A 22,852-nucleotide genomic window follows, 5' to 3' on the forward strand; every position below is an offset into this window, starting at 1 on the left:
CGCCGGTCTAAATGTTACATGCAAGTGTCCGATTTCCTGTTAGTGTAACTTTTGCATCGCTCTCTCTCACCAGTTTACAAAACTTAGATTTTACTTACAGTATTTCCTTTTTCCTTTCCTTTTGTGTATGCTACCTACATTGTTGCAAGCTGCACACGGTTACGCAATTAAGTAATCAATATCCCCCACCCCACCCTCTTCTTTAAAGCCAGGCCATGTCTGAATGTTTTCCTCCCTGCAAGCTCAGCAGAAAAGGCCAAGAGGCTGGAGCCAGGAGGCAGCTGCGGAGCCGAAGGGGCAGGGCCGAGGAAGGTCTCCGCCGCGTCCGCCCACTGGGGGCGTTGCTGGGCGGGCTGGGTCCGCGTCGCGCTTTCGCTTCGCCCGCTGGACGATTCCTGGAAGGCGGCGGCGAAAGGGCGGACGCGGCTGGCGCGAGTATGGCACGTTGGCTGAGCCGGGACCCCGTGGACATAGAGGTACGGCCGTGTCCTCGTGCAGGGGGGCGGCAGAGGAGGGCGCGCCAGGAGCCCTGTGGCGTCTGGAAACCGGGAAGAAGAAACTTGGGACTCCCCCAAGGAGCCTCTGCTGCAGTCGCCAAGCATTGCAAGGTGTCCGGAGTCCTTGGTGGCCGCAGGCTTGACTTGTGCGCTCGAGGGATATGTGGGCCTCTGGGCATGTGCAGAGTGGGGTCCCCCCCTCCCCGTGGCTGGTTATCAAGAGCGACAGGGGCTCCCCGCTTGTAAACACACTGGAGCCATTCCACATGTGTGCGCGCGGGGGAGGGGGGCGTGTGCGTAATGAAGGAGATTAAGCTCTGACTATCCCTTATGCCAAGGAACCTTTGCCAAAGGTGGACAGGTATCCGTAGGCAAGACCACAATGTAGTGGCCAAGCTACCCAGGCTGCAGAAGGGAGTGACTAGCCTGTGCCCCTTTCCCCCCTCCGCCAAATGTTTGCTGAACTACAAATCCCATCATCCTTTGCCATTGGCCATGCTGGCCGAGGCTGATGGGAGCTGCAGTTCAACAACTCTGGGAGACCCACGGGTTTGTCACTCCTGCTTTTCCCAAGGGAAGGAAACCTCCGTTCTCTAAGCTGAGTAGTTCAGGCAATGTAATTTGGCCTGTATATCTTGCCTATCGCTGTCTAGCCACCTGTGACTGCACAGGATAGTCTTTGGCAGACCAATATTTTCTGGTTTCTCATCCTCTTCTGGATACATATAGCCTCATCTGGAGGTCAAAATGAAGAGATTCCGGAGAATCTTTTGATGCTTATGTCAGCAAATCCAAATAGTGCTCTTCTGTCCCATCTACCTATTTCTCAATATATTTCTAAATAAAATTTCACCAGCAGTGCAGTAAGCATCCTTTAAAAAAAAAACAAAACAGTAAGGGTGCTTCTGGAGTGTTGCTGTTTCGGGATGAGAGTCAATCACATACTGGCAAATTTTATTTGTTTTTATTTAATCTGCTATATACCACCCTTCAAAATCTCTGGGTGGTTCACAGAATAAAATATTATACAGAAACACAAGTAAATTAAAACAGTGAAACAATACCCTCCTTTCCCACAGGGACATATTAAAAGGCTGTAGAATATTAATCAGCCAAAGGCCTGGTTGTGCAACGACAGCTGATTTGATGCTCTTGAATAAAAAAAAACTCTGCTTCTTGCTACCCCTTAAAAATCAGAATTTTTTGATGAAAAAAGTGATGGCAACATGTAACTGAAAGAGTGGGATAACAATTGCTTGAGGTAGTATTGTCCAGCCTTTCCAAAACAAATCGGAACAAATGCTCAGTTTGATTTACTTATTTAAACCATTTCTATACAGTGGTACCTCAGGTTAAGTACTTAATTCATTCCCGAGATCCGTTCTTAACCTGAAACTGTTCTTAACCTGAAGCACCACTTTAGCTAATGGGGCCTCCTGCTGCCGCCGCACCGCTGGAGCACAATTTCTGTTCTTATCCTGAAGCAAAGTTCTTAACCTGAAGCACTGTTTCTGGGTTAGCGGAGTCTGTAACCTGAAGCGTAGGTAACCTGAAGCGTATGTAACCCGAGGTACCACTGTACTGTGATATGTGTGTGTGTGTGGTACAAAAAAACTAAAGTAAACAAGCAACTGAACAACATATAACAAATATACAAAAACACACAGTTGCACATAAAAATGTTACATCAATTCAAATTTCCAAAATAAGCAATATACACCCTTTTCGATACACCTCCCCTTTCAGCCTCCTGGCTCTCATACAAGGCTCCACATATCCACCTTGGTTGTCACCCAGGGCTCAAAGAAACTCACAGTTCACCCACAAATAAATTGTTGTGGTCATCTAACCTGCCTGTAAACCTCATGCAAACAAATCGGGCGAATGCTGTTAACAGGTCATCTGGAAGTGACACAAGTCACATGTTGTTCAATGGGACTTATTTCAATTTAGACTGAGGCCTGAATTGGCAACTGGCTGCCTTTTTAAGGGACCCCAAGAGCTGAATCCAGAGTACTGTAATCAACATTCCCATTAAGTGGATTAATACTGGATGGAATTGTATAAGACAGAATCTGTCACTCTCTTCCTGACTGCTTCTCCCCTAAATCAGTCTGCTCAGGAGTAAGTGCTGGGTGTGCCAGTTTCCCATAATGCAGGGGCAGAATTTTTAAAATTATTATTAAGACAAATAGTTGGGGAAATAGCATACCACTGGTGCCTGCAGCCAAAGCCAAAAGTGGGCAGTGCCCAAAGTGGGCAGTGTCTAGCATGTCACCCAAGGGTGCTTCCAATCTCTTTATAGGTGGAATGTGTGATACGTGCTGGGAACACTGCATTTGAGAAGTGAGACACATGACATCCATCTTGAATTAGTAAAGCTTTTAACTCTCACAGACTAAATACAGAACATTGAAGGGGAAGGTCTGGAATGTTCCCTGGGATAATTGTCACATGAAAAGTTCCTTTCAGACTATCCCAGAGCAGGGGATTAATCATTTATTTCCATGTTTATTTTAAAAGACCAACATAACATCTCTAGAGATGCCAACCTCCTGAGTCCTTTCCCCTCTAGTTTTTGATTCCTCATTGGTGGTGTATTGTGAAAATTATACTGTTGCGCAGTAGAATTTCTCCACGCTTGCTTTGTTATGCAAGGGCTAAAGACTGCTGTTTGCAACAATTAGTTGCATTGGTGCTTCCTATGATAAACGCGACAGGCACAGTCCATCTGAAATCCTTGGGGATTTGTTCTGAAGAACCTAGATTGCCTGTGTTCCCTAGTGTATGTGTCTGCCGCATATCTAGAACCATGCTTTTGACTTCAATACTTGCTGCATTATGTGGCTGCAGCCAATCTGGTCATTATATAAAGTAGGGATAGGGAACCTTTGGCCCTCTAGATGATGTTGGATTCCAACTCTCACCACCTCTCATAATTAGGGTTGTAACCCAATAACATTTGTAGGGACAAAGGCTCCAAACCCTGATATAAAATTTGAAGCAGCCCAGTACATAGGGTCCCCCCCCCCGATTCTTAAAACTGGATCTTCTACAGTGGTGTGTCAGGAGTTAAAAAGTGCTTCTGAAGTTGCTATCTCCTGCCCTAGTGAGCTCAAATTGCCCATTAAGTTCTTAAACTTTTATGTATATAACAACACATGTAACAACAATCTGATCCAATACAACAAAGTCACAATAACTTTAAAATTGACAACTAGTATGAAAGAAAGCTATATTCAATAATCCATTAGAATATAATAGTAAACAGTAAAATTAAATATCAGCAAATAATAAACAGTTTACATTTGCGTGGACAGGTGGAGTCCCCAGATCCCGAGTGGTCCCCCCCGTCATGTGGAATAACGACTCTAGACAACGTGCTATGGGATTAAATTGGCCACAACTTTATTAAATTTCAAATGTGGGTAGACCTTGGCTCAGGCATAAGCTCTGGAGCCAAGTGAGGATTAACAAGTAAGATCCACCCTCTATTGTGTGGGCAGGTAATCCCTCCCCTTACCTGGCCTGGTTTCCCTGGCAACGCTTCCCCCAGGTGGGATTGGACAACTCACTGGGGTAGGCGGGGACCTCCAGGTATCCCACCTGAGGGAAGGCAAAGCCTATGCTGATGGGGCCACTCCAGATCCAGGGCTGCACGCGTCCACGCAAAAGGCGCCCCCCGTTTTAAGTGGGGAGCGGTCATTGTCAATTACAATAAAGAATTACTACTCAATAAAAATAACAGCAAGTCACAATGCATAAAAATCCCAGACATACAAAGCCATATAAAAGGATCAAATTGGGAAACAAGGACACACAACTAATAACATATTTCTTAAAAAATATCCCCGAACTCCTCTCTTCCCAGCTGCTTCTGCTGTTCTCCAAGTAATGGTTTGGGAAGGGCTCCTAGGCCTGGAGGGTGGGGCAAGGCAGGTGGAAAAAGTCGTAGGCTGATGACCAGCACAAAGTCTCTCCTTACTTTGGAATCCTGAGGTGGTAGTTGCGGGGGGGGGGGGGGACGGACTTCTGCACCTTCCTGTGCTACTCAGTGTATGGATTTTACAATGCAATCATTTGTGTATCTTCTTAGAAATAATCCCCACTGAGTTCAGTGCTCTTTACGGGTGGCGCTGTGGGTTAAACCACAGAGCCTAGGGCTTGCTGATCAGAAAGTCGGCAGTTCGAATCCCCGCGACGGGGTGAGCTCCTGTTGCTCGGTCCCTGCTCCTGCCCACCTAGCAGTTCGAAAGCATGTCAAAGTGCAAGTAGATAAATAGGTACCGCTCCGGCGGGAAGGTAAACAGCATTTCCGTGCGCTTCTCTGGTTCTCCAGAAGTGGCTTAGTCATGTTGGCCACATGACCTGGAAGTTGTACGCCGGCTCCCTCGGCCAATAAAGCGAGATCAGCGCCGCAACCCCAGAGTCGGTCATGACTGGACCTAATGGTCAGGGGTCCTTTACCTTTACTATGTGTGATTAAGATTGCAGGCTTTGCTAGTGTTCTTGGCTGGCTAGGAGTAAAAATGGGTTGACCACATGTCTGTTGTCCTCAGCCTAGCATTTTATTCATCAAGATTGGCCTGTGTCAACAGGATTTTGCTTAGGCAAGTTACTGGAAAATTTAGGACAGAGCAAGATAGCAAAATGTCACACTGGTCTAGCATCTCCACCCCCACCCCGTGCCTGGGACCAGTGAGATTTGTGTGGGAAGCTTACAAGCAGAGTATAAAAACAGCAACAACACCCTAAAGACATGCAGTTTGAAAATAAAAGCTGTTAAGCCTCACAGCTATCCACACATTGTTGAATCCTAATAGCAGAATATGCCACGCTTCTTAATGCTTAAGTTTGGGTTTTGAATCTTAAGACAGAATTACGTAATTGTAGGAGGTGATTTCTGCACAGACTTGTACCCACCAGGTGTTCAGGCTGAGAACTTCCTCCAAACTTGAGGAAGTGTTGTTTCCTTTATTTCAGGCTCCTGAAGATGTCCCAGCTTAATAATAATGTGTATAGCATAACTAATTTTTGTGGACTTCTCATTGGCAAGGCTAAAATGACAGATGGTTCAGGGGGATGGTATTGGTCCATGGTGGATATTTTGAGTGGGCATAGGAGAGGAACTGGTTTCTTAGATATCTCCTGTTATGAGGTGCAGAGCTTTTACAGATCAACCCCTGAAGGCTATAACAAGTCAGCACGGACTCTGGTTACAAGTCAGCCATATCAAAATGTTTTTGTCATGTTCTGTGCCCATTGAACAGTCTTGAAGGACAGCTTCAATGCTTGGCAGTGGACAGCTGTAAATAAGCATACATCTAAATTAATTAGCACATGAAGATGAGCAATGGCCATTTTTTTTACCCTCTGGAGATAATGGCTGTCTTAAATTTAGTTCATTAGGCTCACAGCTGGCGATACGATTAGAGTGCTGTGATCTTTTAATCTTAGCAATCTTCTAGCATTTCCCCATTTTTGACACACAGCTTTCACTGTATCGCTTTAAAAAGACAACACCCTCACAAGCATTAACTGTGGCTATAAAATACTTGATTGTAGTAGGGCAGATGTCTGGTCAGCGTGCCAGAAGATCAGAAACGAAGTGGACAGTTTAACTTTTGCCTTTCGAGTCACTTTTTTTTTAAAAAAAGAATTCCTTTGTTGAAAGTTATCACTCAATAACAGATGGTGACATCTTCCTTTAGATCATACCCAGAATTAATATTTAACCACTAATGGCTTTTTGGTGTGTGTGGCTTTATGTTCAAGGGGCGTCAATGGATCTTTGCACATGCGTGAAATATTGCAATCCTAAACATGTAGGAGCAAACTCTATTGATGCTGGTGATAGTTTAGTTCTGTTTGAAGGAAGTATTTAAGGTCGCTACCTAAGTGAAGTCAAAACACAGAATTTTATTTTACTTTTTTACTGAGACATATCTTTTCAGGGACCCAGGATTGTGTTTACTTGAGTTGGTAATCTGTTCATAATTAAGTGCCCTTAACACCCCTGAGGTTTATGACTATGGTAATGTGTAACTCCCTTTCATTCCCATTGGGCTAGGAAGCGCTTTTGTCCTGCCCTTTGGTGGGAGTGTGCTGTTGGAGATATTGTTAACGACTGATCCCACAATTGTTTTGAATGCAAACTTGCTTTCTGTGTAAAGTAAAAATAAAATAAAAAATGCTGCTTTTACAAATGCTGCATTTTTTCTTTCTTTCCAAAGGATGTTTGCAAAGCTGCTAGGAAAGTGTTGTTCTAGGGGCTGGGAAATACCGTATGCACAGACTTACAAAACTTAAAACCATTGACAGTCAGCAAGGGGCACACTGTGTAAGGGGCTTTGCAGGCATAGCTGATCAGTGGTACCTACAAATACGCTTTCATCCAAGCCTCACCTTTACGGGCATCTGGTGTGGGGTGGATGGGCACAGCTTGGCCAAAGTTGCCATGTGGGCCAAACCAGGCCAGTGTGCCAGTGATTCCCCGCTCCTCCATCACACCCACCCAACCCATGTGCGTTGCACTTTAAATTGGCCTTCTTCCCCCTACCTTATAGGGAGATGACTGTGGACTCAGTACTGCATGTTGTCACATCCACTTTGCTTTGAGCATTTTATCTGAAAGCAAGTCCGCTGCCTTGCAGAACACCTTCGGGAGGAGAAAAGGCTAAGGAGTAAACCTGACCAAAATCCAGAGTAGAGTCCCTAAGATGGTTGGATGGCGCCTTTGTACGACTCCTTCCGGTGACTCCTGCATCCAAGCTGGTGCCAAGTGTATTGCTCTGCTTTCCTTTGGACCACATCATGGAGGCCAAGAGAGGAGTCTTGTCATCTGGGCAGCCTGGGGCCTCCATGCACACCATCTGGGGAGGTCACTTCAAGTGCAGTTAACGCAGCAGTTTGACTTCAGCCCTGGAGGTGCACCCATTGTCTCTTGAAACAGAGGGATGCCAACACAGTTCCAATTTTCTTCAGTGAGATTTACTTACTAATGAAAATGCGTAGAGTTCCAAAACTTTGGTGGTACCTAATCCCCACGTGGGAAACCTGTGTACCAGGAGCTGCAAGTGGCCCTCAACTTTCATTTAATTGCCCCAAAGACCCCTGAAGCTGCTTTCATTCTTCTATCCCAACTGAATTCTTCTTGTCCTCATGCTGCTTCCTCCTTATTCTTACTGGCTTTTGAAAGTGTTCCCCTCTCTCTGCTTCCTGTGTAGTTTCAGAACAATTGAAAGGGCTGGTATTTCTTTTGAGAAAAATGGTTTTTCTTAAACATTCCTCCTTGTTTTATACCTCCAGCGAAGTGGAGAATCACCCCTGGTAGCTGCTTTAGAACCATTCAGTTCTGCTATGTGCTGTAATGTGGTGTGTCAAGTTTCCCCAAGTGGCAAATTTTCCGGTGCTTTTATTTTTCCATGGAATTTTTCCATTCCATAACCTCATTAGTAACAATGAATGGTGCCAACTGTAAATACAATATCAGGTAAGCTTGGCAGATTCCAAAGGTGTTTTTTTACTAAACAAAGTGAGCCTGGGAAAAGTTTGGAAAATCCCAGTTTATTGGTAACCTGTGTGTATAGCACACTAAAGTAATTATTTTCTTTTGCTTCTTAGGACAGTAGCCATATTGGTCTGTTCTTCTAAAAAAACACAACATCTTTGTGTATTTATTTGAGAGTAACCCCATTTAATCTAGTGGTTGTGATTTCTGAGCAGACCTGCACACATTCCTGAGGGAATATGGCCTTTGGGAGAGAGAGAAAAGGGGTGCCCACTCTGATCTAATCAGCTTAATTCAGTTGACCAGCTAGTACTGACCAGTGACTTTGTGGATTGGTGGGACAGTTTCATCTTTCCTTTGTCCCCTGCATTTTTCTCTTTCTTTTTCTAGGATCCACCCACAATTAGGGCTGGGTGGTATATTGATATATCATCCAAAATTGGTTTGAAGTCCATATCATGATATTGGTTTCATAAATTTTGACCTAGCAATATATTGCAAATCATGATGTCTCTGTGTGTGCTATGCAAAAATCACAATGTGGGAAAAACCATGAAGCCAGCCAATGCCTCTACATAGCTCCGTCCTTATTTCAGACTTTGTGATATGTGTCGGTTTATTGCGATGTTTAGCTGGTGATCTATCACAGTGTTGAAAACCAGATATCGCCCACCCCTATCCATAATTGAGTCTTTTCAAACATGTCTTGGAATTTGGGCATAATACAAGATGAGCCGGAGCCACATGGTACACATTTGTTTAATGAGTGCTTTCCAAAGCTCATGTTCTTTGACCTGTGACTATTTGGTTGAAGGATCTCTGTGTTAAAGCAGACAATTAAGGCTCTCAAAGTAGTGACTTAAACGGCAAATCCTCTTGCGGCTGTGTACACATCACCGTTTGCTCTGGCTCCCGTGTGAATCCACCACCGGTCCCTGAAGCTGTGTCCACATGAGGTTAGCCAGTTCTGTCCCATAGCTTCTTGAGGTCCTGCTGATTTGATGTGTTTTCCCTCAAACCAGCTTCAATCTGATTTGAAAACATAAATTACAGTTAAGGTGAATTGTGTACATTTGAGACAGCCATGGTGCATGTGCAGATAAGTTTCACTGAGTTCTGGGGGGTGTTGTAGGGGCAAGGGAAACCAAACAGGTGAAACAGATCAGGTAAAGGCATCCCCACCGCATCACTGGTGTGTATAGCAAGGTGCAAATATGACTTAAATTCCAGCAAGGGAAAATGACCTTGCTGCGTTTTAAGCCGCTAATGTGTCTTGCCTAGGTCAGTGACCCATGGAATACACATTTAACCATGCTATCCTACACACATTTACTCAGAAGTAAGGTAAAAGGTAAAGGACCCCTCGATGGTTGAGTCCAGTCAAAGGCAACTACAGTATGGAGTTGTGGCGCTTTTCTCGCTTTCAGGCCAAGGGAGCCGGTGTTTGTCCGCAGACAGCTTTCCAGGTCATGTAGCCAGCATGACTAAACCGCTTCTGGCACAACAAAACACCGTGATAGAAACCAGAGTGCACAGAAATGCTATTTACCTTCCCACCGCAGCGGTACCTATTTATCTACTTGCACTCACGTGCTTTTGAACTGCTAGGTTGGCAGAAGCTGGGACTGAGCAACGGGAGCTCACCCCATTGCGGGGATTTGAACCGCCGACCTTCCGACTGGCAAGCCCAGGAGGCTCAGTGGTTTAGACCACAGTGCCAGCCGCGACTCTCAGAAGTAAGCCCCACTGAGCTCAATAGGACTTGCTTTTAGGTCAGTTCCAAGATTGCAGCTTTAGTTCTGTGCTTCTAGTTGTTTACCTCTGCCCTGGTTTATTTAATAAGGCCCATTGTGTAATTTATGGAGTATGACTCTTCAAAATAACATTTTGACCAGATTCTAAAGTTTCCCATGGAAGAAAAGGAACATATTAAAAGCCCATTAATAAAATTGTCTGCCTTGACAGCTTTTCTTTTTTTAAAAAACAAACCAAGAAATGGAACCCCAAACAGAATTAATTCGTTGATTATTTTTAAAGTTGCCACAGCTTCTTGAAAGAGCTATCATAGATAGATAGTTTTAGTATTTCCTCTTTCTTACAAAAAGTATGAAAAACAATAAGAAACCTAGAATTTCTATTTAAAATGTTTCATTGACAACCATATTTCATATAGGTTACTCCTATCCCCACATTTCTGTTCATCTCAGTTTTGGTTTTCTAGTCATTTCTGAACTGCTGAACAAATGCAGTGGGCATCAACCTTTAGAAATGAATTGAAAACTTTAAATGATTAAAACCAAACAACCTTTCATTGTGCTTTGACATGGTAACTGCAGAAAATAGCTCGGTTGGGTAGATGTCTTTAATATGTTTGTGGTTGTTATTTATTTTAAGCTCACAAAGATCTATTATCAAGTTTTTAGAAACAGCAAATTTCAGCTTGCATGGCTTTTCTTTTATATTTAGTACGCACATCCTTTTGTCTATGACTTCATTTGTTTGATGCTAAAATATGATGGGTGAGTTTGTTACATTGCCAGCTTTTATCTGTTGCTGCTCCTTGCCTTTTTTATATTAAATTTATGTGTCTGACTCTGGTTTGGCCAGATATATGGATTATGTGTCATTCCCAAGGTAGTTTGGAAAAGATCCTCCAGATTGCTTCAACTTTTTGGCAATTTTTCTCCTGTCTTCCACAGTGACACATTTTCATTAAGTCCTTGATCCAGGATGACCCTGTGGGAGCCTTCTCCTTCATTGTAAGGCAATCTTTCCTGGCTAACAACATAGGGTCTGTTTGTAGCAAGCTTTTTTTTTTATTACTATTTTAAAGAGCACTTTGATAAGCACTGGGTTCCTGATGAAGCCTATTGTTCCTCCACTCAGAGACCTCGGCTTGGTTGCCAACTCCAGATGTTCCCTTTGCAGTGGAAGGGCTCCCAAGAACAAAACAAATCTGTTTCTGCCTTTATTTCATGGCACTTGGAATATCTCTTTTGTCTGCTACCTTGAAAGAAGGGCAGAATGCAAATGCGATGAATGAAAATTAAAAGAATATCTGTATGGCATATGCATAGAGCTGTCATAAAACTGTTAACTCATATTTTCCTCTGTGAACTGGAAGGGAAGTGCAATAAAACGGGATCCAGAGCTAAGCTTCCATAGGTGTGCTTCTTCTCAAGTTTTGTTTCCTAACCTGCAAAATGTGAATATCAGAGGCTGTCTTTTGTAGGATTGTTATGGATGAATAAGGTAAGAAATAAGGTGGGCCATAAAAGCAGTTTTGGGGGAAATGAAGTTACTTTGCAGTTAAGATTATTCACATGTAAGGTTGCACGTAGCATCCTGAAAGTTGAGGGAATAGTTTAGGGATGGATTTACAGCACAATGGACAGCAGCCATAGCAAGAATTGAGCATCTGGTACGGGGAAAGAGATGACATTCTTTTGGCTAATTCCAGTTCAGACTAGCAGAGTGTGCCTGGCACTGCTTAGAAACTTGAAGAAACTAAAATAATATTGTAGGTTTTTTTAATGGTTAGTGTAATTTGTGAGTTTGGGGACTGTGCGCGCACACAAACACACTGATGCCTGGCTCATTGCTTCCAATGGCATCTGATTGTAAGTGAAAACTGCCTCTTCCAGCTTGGGAAACCTTATTTTTAACTGTCACACCATCTTGGTCTGCCATCTTGATTCAAAATGGAGTATGGCATCCAAGCACAGAAGGAGACTGCTTCATCCTACATCAGGAACTCTTGTGCCAAGTTAGGCAATGGCATCTTGAGAGGCATACACATTGGCACAGTTGTGACTTGCCATGCCATATTGGGCAACAGTCCCTTCAGAACCACCCAGTGCGGTTTTGACCTGTGATGCCAAATTGGGAAAAGTTCCACCAAATGGTGGAAGGGTGCAAAGTGGTTCTGCTGCTACCCCGCCAAGTGGGTAATGAAGGGGCTGAGCCAGGGGGGCAATGTAGAAGGCCCTTCTGGAGCTCTTGTCTAAACGGCCTCAGCCCAGTATACCTGAAGGAGCGTCTCCACCCCCATCGTTCTGCCCGGACGCTGAGGTCCAGCGCAGAGGGCCTTCTAGCGGTTCCCTCATTACGAGAAGCAAAGCTACAGGGAACCAGGCAGAGGACCTTCTCGGTAGTGGCGCCCACCCTGTGGAACGCCCTCCCATCAGATGTCAAAGAGATAAACTACCTGACATTCAGAAGACATCTTAAGGCAGCCCTGTTCAGGGAAGTTTTTAATGTGTGACATCTTAGTGTATTTTTGGTCTTTATGGAAGCCGCCCAGAGTGGCTGGGGAAACCCAGCCAGATGGGCGGGGTACAAATAATAAATTATTATTATTATTATTATTATTATTATTATTATTATTATTTATATATTATTATTGTCTAGGGGTGGCACCTGGAAGATCAGGATTTTGATTCTTGCATTACAGAGGGTTGTACAAGATGATCCTTAGGTGCCTTCCAACTCTACAATCCTGTAAATCCCTTTTTCTTTGGGGGCAAGAGGTGAGATCGTGATTGATTTTGTGTTTGTGTGTTTGCAGACTAAAAGTGTGGTTTCTGGTTGCCTTTTATCTCTGCTGTGCTTGTGGGTTGGCTGAAGTATGGTGCTAAAAATAGTTAAATTTTCTTAGTTGCACATTCCCTCCCCCAGTTTTTATTTGAGTTAGCTGTTGTTGTTAATTGCTGAGTGGATTGCTTAATGATGTTATTGAAATTAGATACTGTTAATTGACCTATTCAATATGCTATATAGGTACCGTATGTTTTACGCTTAAACTTTTGATAAACACTTGGATTGTCAGTGGTGTAATGCATTTTTTTAACAGCTAAATAATTTGTGCTGCTATTGTATTTAGATTCTTGTCATTTGATTTTATGTGAATTGCTTTCAGTACAATCGGTGCAATCCAATATATGTCTACTCATAATTAATTCCCATTGTTTTCAATTGGACCTGCTCCCTGGTAAGTGGGTATAGATTGCAACCACTGTATTTGTGGAAAATGCAGTGTGTGATAAATCCAATGACCAGGACTATGACTACACAATCACAATTAATATAAGGAAACTTTGATATTAATTTAAACAAGCAACAAAAATCTGACCTCTTATACCCTTAAATTTACATTTTTGCAGCTATAGCTTGTGATGCTATTTTGAAGCCGAAAGGAAACTTTAGCTTCTACTAAAATGAAGAGATGTGGATTTCTTCATATGTATGAATTAGTCATGTATCATAAGGGTCATATGAATGATCACCAAGGAAGTCAAATTTCCAGTTTTATGTGTGTTTTTCTGAGTACTGTGTTTCATCTTTAAGAATTGTTTGCCATAGAAACTCTTAATGGGTGGAGACAAAATTAAACTGTTACTTGATTAGAAAGCCACATGGCATATCACATTTTCCTCTGCAGCTCTCGTTTCTGACTTAAGACATTCTTCTTCCCACAACTGCTATCTTCAAAGAACTGACCATGTAATTAGAGGTGGCCTGAATACAATATAAAATTTCCCTGCATTCTATGGCAAATTTTGCCATGCATTAATTTACGCCCATGTGAACAAGGCTTCTGAAAGACCAGCAATTTGAAATCTGGTCACTGTAAGATTTTCAAACCAAGAAATAGTGTCCAATATTTCTTTTTTCTTCCACTTGTGCCACGTCTTCTAGATGTAAGCCTGTGGGTGGGAGCTGCCTTATCTTACTGCTTTATCAGACATGGCTTCCGGAAGTGGCAGAGAGATATTTCTAAGTTTGTCTGGCAGGGCAAAAAGCCCAGAATTAAGTTTAAGATATTAACCGACGCGAAAGAGAGAGGGGGCTTTGCCCGGCCGGACTTAAAGTTGTATTATGAGGCCGCAGCTTTCTGCTGGCTAAAAGATTGGCTACTTCTCGAAGACACTGATGTATTGGATCTGGAAGGTTTTAACAATGCTTTTGGCTGGCATGCATACTTATGGTACGATAAGGTTTAAATCAATAAGGCCTTTAAAAACCATATTGTCAGAAAAGCAGTGTTCAATGTCTGGACAAAATATAAAGACTTATTGGAAAACAAAACTCCAAGGTGGCTATCACCTCTGGAAGCTAAGGCCCGAAAAAGACCCAATATGGAGGCCAAATGGCCAAAATATTGGGAAATTTTAGAAAAAGATGGAGACAATTGGAAATTGCAGAGTTTGGAGAAAATGAAGGATAAAGTGCGAGACTGGTTACACTACGCTCAGATTAAAGAAGTTTTCAAAAATGACAAAAAGTTAGGGTTCCAGGTAGAGAAATCGAAATTGGAATCAGAACTGCTAGAACCTAAGACTAAGGTACTTTCAAGAATGTATAACTTGCTGTTAAAATGGAACACACAAGATGAAATGGTTAAATCGGCTATGATAAAGTGGGCACAGGACATTGGGTATAATATCATGTTCGAGGACTGGGAAAGGTTGTGGACCACTGGGTTGAACTTCACTGCATGTAATGCTTTGAAGGAAAATGTAATGAAAATGATATATAGATGGTACGTGACCCCAGTTAAACTTGCCAAAATATACCATTTGTCTGATAACAAATGCTGGAAATGTAAAGGGAATGAAGGAACATTCTTTCACCTCTGGTGGACGTGCCCTAGAGTGAAGGCCTTCTGGGAAATGATATATAATGAGTTGAAAAAGGTATTTAAGTATACTTTCCCCAAGAAACCAGAGGCCTTCCTCCTGGGTATTGTCGGCCAGAGGGTGATAAAGAAGGACAGAACTTTTTTCCTGTATGCAACAACAGCAGCAAGGATACTCATTGCCAAGCACTGGAAAACTCGAGATCTACCCACACTGGAAGAATGGCAGATGCAACTGATAGACTATATGGAATTGGCTGAGATGACCGGCAGAATCCGAGACCTGGGAGAGGAGAGGGTTGAAGAAGACTGGAAGAAATTTAGGATTTATTTACAAAAATATTGTAATTTGGTTGAATGTTAAGAAGGATGCCAGACCATAAATAATTGAGCACCACTAAATTAGACGTAATCTGGATGATAAGTGAGATTGAGGAAAATATAAACCTTTTGGAGAATTATTAGACTAAATTAAATGAATGAGATTTAAGAATGTAAGGTAAAGGTAAAGGTACCCCTGCCCGTACGGGCCAGTCTTGACAGACTCTGGGGTTGTGCGCCCATCTCACTTAAGAGGCCAGGGGCCAGCGCTGTCCGGAGACACTTCCGGGTCACGTGGCCAGCGTGACATCGCTGCTCTGGCGAGCCAGAGCCGCACACGGAAACGCCGTTTACCTTCCCGCTGGTAAGCGGTCCCTATTTATCTACTTGCACCCGGAGGTGCTTTCGAACTGCTAGGTTGGCAGGCGCTGGGACCGAGCAGCGGGAGCGCACCCCGCCGCAGGGATTCGAACCGCCGACCTTTCAATCGGCAAGTCCTAGGCGCTGAGGCTTTAACCCACAGCGCCACCTGCGTCCCTTTTAATGTAAACAATGTAATTTAATGTAAAGAATGTGAACAAGATGATAAATTGCTGGAAAAAGTTTACAATGATGTAAGTGGGAGCGGGAGACGTGAGGGAGTCTAAAGAAGCTTTGAAAATATTTTATGATACTTGTCATATTGTTTATTATTTTTGCATTTTGTATTTAAAAAATCTCAATAAATATTTATTAAAAAAAAAAAAAATCAGACATGGCTTCCCCCAAAGAACTGTTAAGGGTGCTGGGAGTTGTTCGGAGACCCCATTCCCCTCACAGAGTTACGGTTCCTTGAGTGGTTTTAACAGCCAGTCCTCCTTCCTTGGGAACTGTAGCTCTGTTGAGGGGTCTCCTAACAACACTCAGCGCTGTTAACAAATTACAATTCCCAGGTGGCAAGCCATGAAGTTTAAAGCAGCATTAAAAAAGGGTAAAGGACCCCTGACAGTTAAGTCCAGTCGCAGACGACTCTGAGGTTGCGGTGCTCATCTCGCTTTACAGGCCGAGGGAACCGGCGTTTGTCCGCAGACAGTTTTTTCCGGGTCATGTGGCCAGCATGACTAAGCCGCTTCTGGTGCAACAGAACACAGAAACCAGAGCAGCGCACAGAAATGCCGTTTACCCTCCCACCGGAGTGGTACCAATTTATCTACTTGAATTTTGGGGGTGCATGCTTTCCAACTACGAGGTTGGCAGGAGCTGGGACCGAGCAACAGGAGCTCACCCCATCGCGGGGATTGAACCGCCGACCTTCTGATTGGCAAGCCCAAGAGGCTCAGTGGTTTAGACCACAGCGCTACCCACATAAGTACAGTGGTACCTCGGGTTACATACACTTCAGGTTACAGACTCCGCTAACCCAGAAATAGTACCTCAGGTTAAGAACTTTGCTTCAGGATAAGAACAGAAATCACACAGCGGCAGTGCAGCAGTGGGAGGCTCCATTAGCTAAAGTGGTGCTTCAGGTTAAGAACAGTTTCAGGTTAAAAACGGACCTCCAGAACGAATTAAGTACATAACCAGAGGTACCACTGTAAGTAACATTAGAGTGCTTTAAATGTATAGTGCAGACAGATGTGGTCCAAGATTGAAACTGGCTTATCGTGTGGAGAGCAGGATCCTGTATGGTTGATGGTTACTCCTGTAGACATGGGACCCCCTGAGGCCACGGGATGTCCATGCGGCATGCAGTTTTCAGATGTTACGCTTTTTCCATGTCACTTCTGGCAGCCTCCTTGTGGGGGCCGTGGTGTCTGAATAGGCTGAGAGTCAAACGTGTTTTACCACCACCGTGACATTCAAATAGCCTCCATGTTTGTTATCGCCCTTGGGGATGGTATTTTATGTAAATAGGACCTTGTTCTTGGGGCCTAGCCATCCTGCGTTTCACCGTAGAACATTTCCGCATCTTTACTTAAAGCATCAGGGAGAAAATGAGCAGGTTTTTGTTTGTTTAACCCTTCAGCAGTGGCAGAGTTCAAAACAAAAGCAGCTTTATCTACCCCCCCTCCCTGTTCGCAGTTGCCTAGCAACCTCCCTCCCCTTTATTAGCATACAGTTTAATTCCTTTTTATTACAGGACTAAGCCACGTTAAGCATTCTTGTTCAGCCCAGTGCAGGTTTTGGCAAGCATTTGACTTGGCAAAAAATGGGAGAGAGAGAGAGAGAGAGAGAGAGAGAGAGAGAGAGAGAGAGAGGAGAAAATGTGTGACTGAAGCGGGCTGGGGGAAGAGAAATAAAAAAAAGGAGAGAAATTGTTTGGCTTTAAAAGGCATCCTCACATGCTGAGCAAATAAAATTGCCCATCGCCCAGCTTTCATTTTTTGCTGTTTTGGGTTGAAACCAGCGAGCAAACTCTTCTATGTCTGTATGTCAGCTGAGGTAATTCCACACAGAACTGGGGCCATGTTCCGGCCACCATGGTTAAAAACGTTAGTAATAATACAGTGGTACCTCGGGTTAATAACTTAATTTGTTCTGGAGGTCCGTTCTTAACCTGAAACTGTTCTTAACCTGAGGTACCACTTTAGCTAATCACCACCGTGTGATTTCTGTTCTCATCCTGAGGTGAAGTTCTTAACCCAAGGTACTATTTCTGGGTTAGCGGAATCTGTAACCTGAAGCATCTGTAACCTGAGGTACCACTGTAATTATTCCACCCTTCACCCTGAGGTCCGAGAACAGGTTGCAACAATTAAAACACAATGAGCCTCTCTTCATGGAAAGGTTAAGAAAGGCTTTCTTGCTGGTCAGGAGACTTGTGATTTGCACTTGTCCCTTCCCCCTTCGAGACACTTGCAACTGTAATAGGATTGCCTAGAATTTTATTTTAACTCTGGCTTATCATGGATCTCAACATTAAAGGAAAAGGGCTGTTGGAGGCAGGCTTAGGACCTGCGGCTCTGATGCAAGGAGGAGGTAGACTTCAGAAGAAGAACTGAAGGTGCCTCAGGCACTGCATCTATCAGTTAGTAAGAGAAAGTAGGCAGAGGAAAGCAAAAATCACATGGAGCTGCCTCAGGCTTTGACTGTACTGGCCAGTTGGTCGGAGATACGTTGAAGGCTGTTTCAATGAGCTGAGGGCTGCCAAGGCTTCATGGGGGGACTCGCTACATTGGGAGCAGGGATAAATGGATCCTAGTCTGGATTATGCAGGTCCAGGATAATTATCTTTTTCCTGTAACTGCAGGCGTGCCTGCTGGAGTCCAGAAAAAAGTTCAGGCTCCTTCCCAGTCTGTGTTAGGCAATGTGAATAATAATATAGGCTCAGTATATACCCTGACGCACCATCACAATTCTGTATCTTCTCCTCGCCGTTTTTAAGCCTTTTCAAAACTCACAAGAATAGTTTGACAATGTGAGTGAGTAAATTATTTTTGGCTGGCCATGGAAGCAATACAGAGGCAGGAACTCTTCTGCATCTTCTTGGCTAACACCCAGAGATGCATTGCCTTCTCATGCATGCTGAAGTGTCACAACCAAAGACACCCAGTTGTAAATACATGCTTACATTGAACTAGTGCAAATGCTAACTTGCTATTTTTTTCTTAAGCTCTTGAAAAAACAACAATTGCCAAAGTTTGTCTATTTCTTCTCCTTGTGTTTACTCCAAATTTTAAAATTGGAAGTGGGGTGGATTTGATTTAAATCAAATCGATTTAAATCACAATTTAAATCACTAGTCAGTAAGACTTGATTTAAATCATTTTTTTACAGAAAGACTCATTCTTGCTGGTATAATCTTAATATTTACAACCAGATAAAGGTTTCATTTTTGGAATAATAAATTTGCAGAGTAGTTTTTATAGTTAAATCAAAAATTACTGATTTGGACATACTATTAGAAATACATGAACAGATAATTAGGAAATTATTGTGAGGTTTAATAAATTAACCGTTTATATTTGGACAACTTTTCTGCTGTACTTTATTGGAAGGAGAAAAATAATTGTTTCCTTAATAACGATTTAAAAAAATTATTTAACTAAAACAATAACATAGCATGTTTGTCAACTGATGTGGTTAAACAATTTTTTTTAAAGAAAACTGAGTTTTAGCACACACGAAAAACTTAAAACAAATCCTTATTCTTGATGAATAGCCTTTGGACTATAATGTAACTTAAATAGAAAACTATCTTTAGAAATATTTTTCCTCCAAAAGCATTTTATTTTAAAAATCTGATTTAAATTTTAAAAAATCCTATTTTGTAATTATCATTTTTTAATCACTGATTTTTTTTATATCACTGCAATTCTGTGCATTGATATAATGTACCACTAGAGGGTCAGGTGATCCCCTCAAGCATTAAAAGTAAGTTGGGGCGGCTGTGAGGTCATGTGAGCTAGCCCTGCACAAATTTTGGAAGTCCCATACAGACCTTTTCCTTGTGGTCACTGGAGAGCAGGGGTACCTAAGCTCGGCTAGGTCATGTGAGACATCAACCCCACCCTCATGCATGCTTTTTTGTTGTTTAGTCATTTAGTCGTGTCCAACTCTTCGTGACCCCATGGACCAGAGCACGCCAGGCACTCCTGTCTTCCACTGCCTCCCGCAGCTTGGTCAAACTCATGTTCGTAGCTTCAAGAACACTGTCCCACCATCTCGTGCTCTGTCGTCCCCTTCTCTTTGTGCCCTCCATCTTTCCCAACATCAGGGTCTTTTCCAAGGAGTCTTCTCTTCTCATGAGGTAGCCAAAGTATTGGAGCCTCAGCTTCAGGTTCTGAGCACTCAGGGCTGATTTCCTTAAGAATGGATAGGTTTGATCTTCTTTAAGTCCATGGGACTCTCAAGAGTCTCCTCCAGCACCATGCATGCTTTTAAATTGTCTTAAATCCCACATACCACATGGCCATGAGTGGTCAAATGCTGTGATCAACAGAAAGTGCTGCTCATAGATGTTAATGCAGAGCAGGCAGTGGTAAAGATAATCAGCAGAGAAGAGGGGATGTCTGTGGTTCAAAGGACAACCCAGCCATAAGCTCATTGGGTGAGTGTCATTAGACATGCCTCTCTCGTCAGTGTCCTCCTTATGCAGCCACTAATCTGTAAATAACGCCAATCAAACTCATAGGATTACTACCCACAATTAGACTTCATCTACAGATAATGGATATCATATGCTGGGAATACTTAAGAAGGAACATTTTTTTGATTCTAAGTATTACCATAAGTAATGTAATAAACAGAAACCTTTGACTAGTGGATTATCCACCTGTAAAATAAGCGAGAAGGGGAATCAAGCTCTTTCAAATGTAAACCAGCCCCCCCCCGCCCCAAATTCTTGAAAGGAAAAACTAGTCAGTTTTCTATATCACATTTGTAAATAGGCTTGGATGGTTTTTAATGCAAAAGGAATAGGCCAAGAGATGGGTGAGTGCTGAATTGATGCTAATTAGTGAAATTATTACTTTCTACCATGTAACTGAATTCTTTTTGGAAATTCTATTTTTGGTCTATTTTTCCTTAAAAGGCAGCTAAAGTATGAAGGGCTTTTGAATTATACGTGTGTGTGTGTGTGTGTGTGTGTGTGTGTGTGTAAAGTACGGCATTCCAGTGTCTATTTAAAATGTGGAATGGTGTTTACAATGTTCATGGAATGCTGCCTTGGAGCGAAATCCTGTGATTTTGTTTGGGGAAAGGTGCATAAGCTATTTCTGGGCAGGAGATGTGGTCAAACACTTGATTTTAACCAGTTCTTAATGTGAGGCAATGGTTAGCTATATTAATTTTCAGCTTGCAGTTTCTGGTGTATTCTCAGTCCGTTGGATAGGTTTGCAGGGAGAGTAAGAGATAAGCCTGAACAGCAGCAGGAGAAAGCAAGTGACCATTCAAAAGGAAACAATTGAAGGGCAAAATAATCCAGAATGCAGTTTAGAAACCCTATCATTTTGGGTTTGCTCAAATATAGCACTATGATGTCATTGCTCACCTGAAGGAGATAGGTGAGACTGCCATCTTTGGTTGAAGTTCTAGGTTTCAAAGTGGTGAGGAGAACATAGAATAAGGGTTGCTTCTGGTCAGAGTTTGCAATAATTAGGCTCAGAGGGGCTGTGGAAAAACTCTGTGCTCTCCCTAGTAATTGCCCACACCTCATTTTGAAGACTCGTCTCACAGTTGGAGAACGCTGATGTATAAGTGGTGTAAATTTTATGTCTGTTCCATCTGTTATCACAGTTGCTTACTGTAGTAGTGGTGCTAATTTCAGTGGCACTGCTGCAGTTTTTAGAATGGCAGTGAAAGCTAACAGTGTTATATCTTCACCTTCTTCAGACCAGAAAAAAGGGGTGGGGGTAAAATTTTGTCTGGTTTGCAATTTATTATGTACCCACTTAACTCACATTTTCTGAAACAGTGCGCAAACCAAAAACCCAGTTGTCCTTTGAAATTCACTCTTTGAATTTTGTGTTCCAGTGCCCCAACAACAACAAAGTGGATATATGGGAATATATGTAAATTGGTGTGTGTGCAAAAATGACATACTGATGGATTTATATAAAGCGTCACAAAAATCCACCAGCGTTTTAGTGCACATTGCTCCAGATACACACACACACACACACACACACACACACACACAACTGATGCAGAAATTTAATAGAAACTGAAATTGACAGATTCCCCCATTCTACATTTATGCCCCATCCTGCAACATGGAACCCACGTTTCATTTGTTTAATCTATGTATTTGACGTTCTGTTTATTTTCCTCTTCTTGCTTTCCCCCTACATTTTTCACCTCTTAAGAAAACTTTAACAACCACCCAAATGTTGATGATGCTATCCGTCTTAGGTTAGGATGCTGCTACCTGATGGAAGATGTACGATGTAAGGCATTCTGGCTGCATTGACAGCCCTGCTTTAGAAAGGTTAGCTGCTTCAGAAATGTCAATTTAAATGAATAAATGAACATTTAAATACATTTCAAAAAAAGTGTTCATTTCCCCCTGCAGGATCTTGTATGAAAGTTTTTTTTTTTTAATGCATTTGTTTAAGACGTCCTATTTATAATCCAAAAGCCCTCAATTTATGCTAATAAAACTGTTATGCAAACCCCACCATCATGTAGCTAATTTTTCTCTCTCTCATGCACACAGTCAGCCCTCATTTGTATTCATAAGGTTTATAGCCTGTAATTGCTGAATACTGGAAAAAACAAGGGAATTACCTTTTTGTTCCCCAGAGGCAGGCTCTATGCTTCATCGCTGATCTATGGTGCTTATGACATTTTGAGCAGAATGTGTTCTGAGCTGTCATACAACTTGACGCCAAAGAATTTAAAGATTGCCGTCTTATGGACCTGCAAAGAGAAGAAAATGAAGATCAACTGAAAGTAAAAAAATTAAAAAATAAAAAATAAATTGGATGCAGCTTCTGCTTTTGTCCCATTGATCGGGGCCATTTTTATTTTCCTTTCCTCCTCAGCAGTTTTCTCTGTTGTGATTTGTTCAGTATTCTTATAATGTAATCGCTAACAAATATCTCTGAGTAGGCATATTTGTGTGTTTCGTTTCCCTTTCTTACTTCACTTATTAAAATGGTTGTGGGATATATAAGCACTAACGGAAGCAGCAATGTCTGTTCTTGTAAGAAAAACACTGGGAACTAATTGGATTAGTAGAGTGTCTGGCATCTGGTGGGCGGGGCTTTTGTGTTGTGCTCCGGAATCGGCCCCTCCCTTCGTGTGTTCAATTAAGTTCTGTTAGAGAGGCCAACTGTCGTTCTTGCCTCATGAGGTTGTTTCTGTTTCTCTCAGTAGCATGTTATTGTGTTACCATTTTCTTTATTATTAAAGCTTTTCTTGACATAGACGTGAACCGCTTACTTTGCTGAAAGAAAATAAACTCTG

General features: G+C 42.5%; 1 protein-coding gene and 2 long non-coding RNA genes across 8 annotated transcripts in view; 2 read left to right on the forward strand and 1 right to left on the reverse strand.

The window, feature by feature from the left end:
• Positions 1-231: 231 nt before the first annotated feature.
• The window catches only part of DPYD (dihydropyrimidine dehydrogenase), a 538,621-nt gene continuing 516,000 nt past the window's right edge, over positions 232-22,852 (forward strand). Inside the window, exon 1 of one of the 6 annotated variants that reach the window (XM_079981200.1) lies at positions 232-476. In XM_079981200.1, coding sequence (XP_079837326.1) covers positions 438-476 — 39 coding nt within the window. In that variant the 5' untranslated portion in view covers positions 232-437. Of the gene's footprint in view, positions 477-12,448; positions 12,537-22,852 lie in introns of those variants that run through there. The other 5 variants (XM_079981199.1, XM_079981197.1, XM_079981195.1 and 2 more) reach the window with 5 other exon arrangements.
• LOC307219029 lies at positions 8,751-22,270 on the reverse strand. Its single transcript, XR_013840274.1, has 2 exons — positions 22,172-22,270; positions 8,751-9,036 (listed from the first exon to the last, which is right to left on the reverse strand). It is a non-coding gene; the product is annotated as an uncharacterized lncRNA (long non-coding RNA).
• On the forward strand, positions 17,163-22,812 carry LOC307219016. The gene is made up of 3 exons (XR_013840260.1): positions 17,163-17,386; positions 21,751-21,872; positions 22,187-22,812. It is a non-coding gene; the product is annotated as an uncharacterized lncRNA (long non-coding RNA).

This window comes from Podarcis cretensis (genome assembly GCF_951804945.1).
Source record: "Podarcis cretensis genome assembly, chromosome: 6".
Taxonomy (NCBI): domain Eukaryota; kingdom Metazoa; phylum Chordata; class Lepidosauria; order Squamata; family Lacertidae; genus Podarcis; species Podarcis cretensis.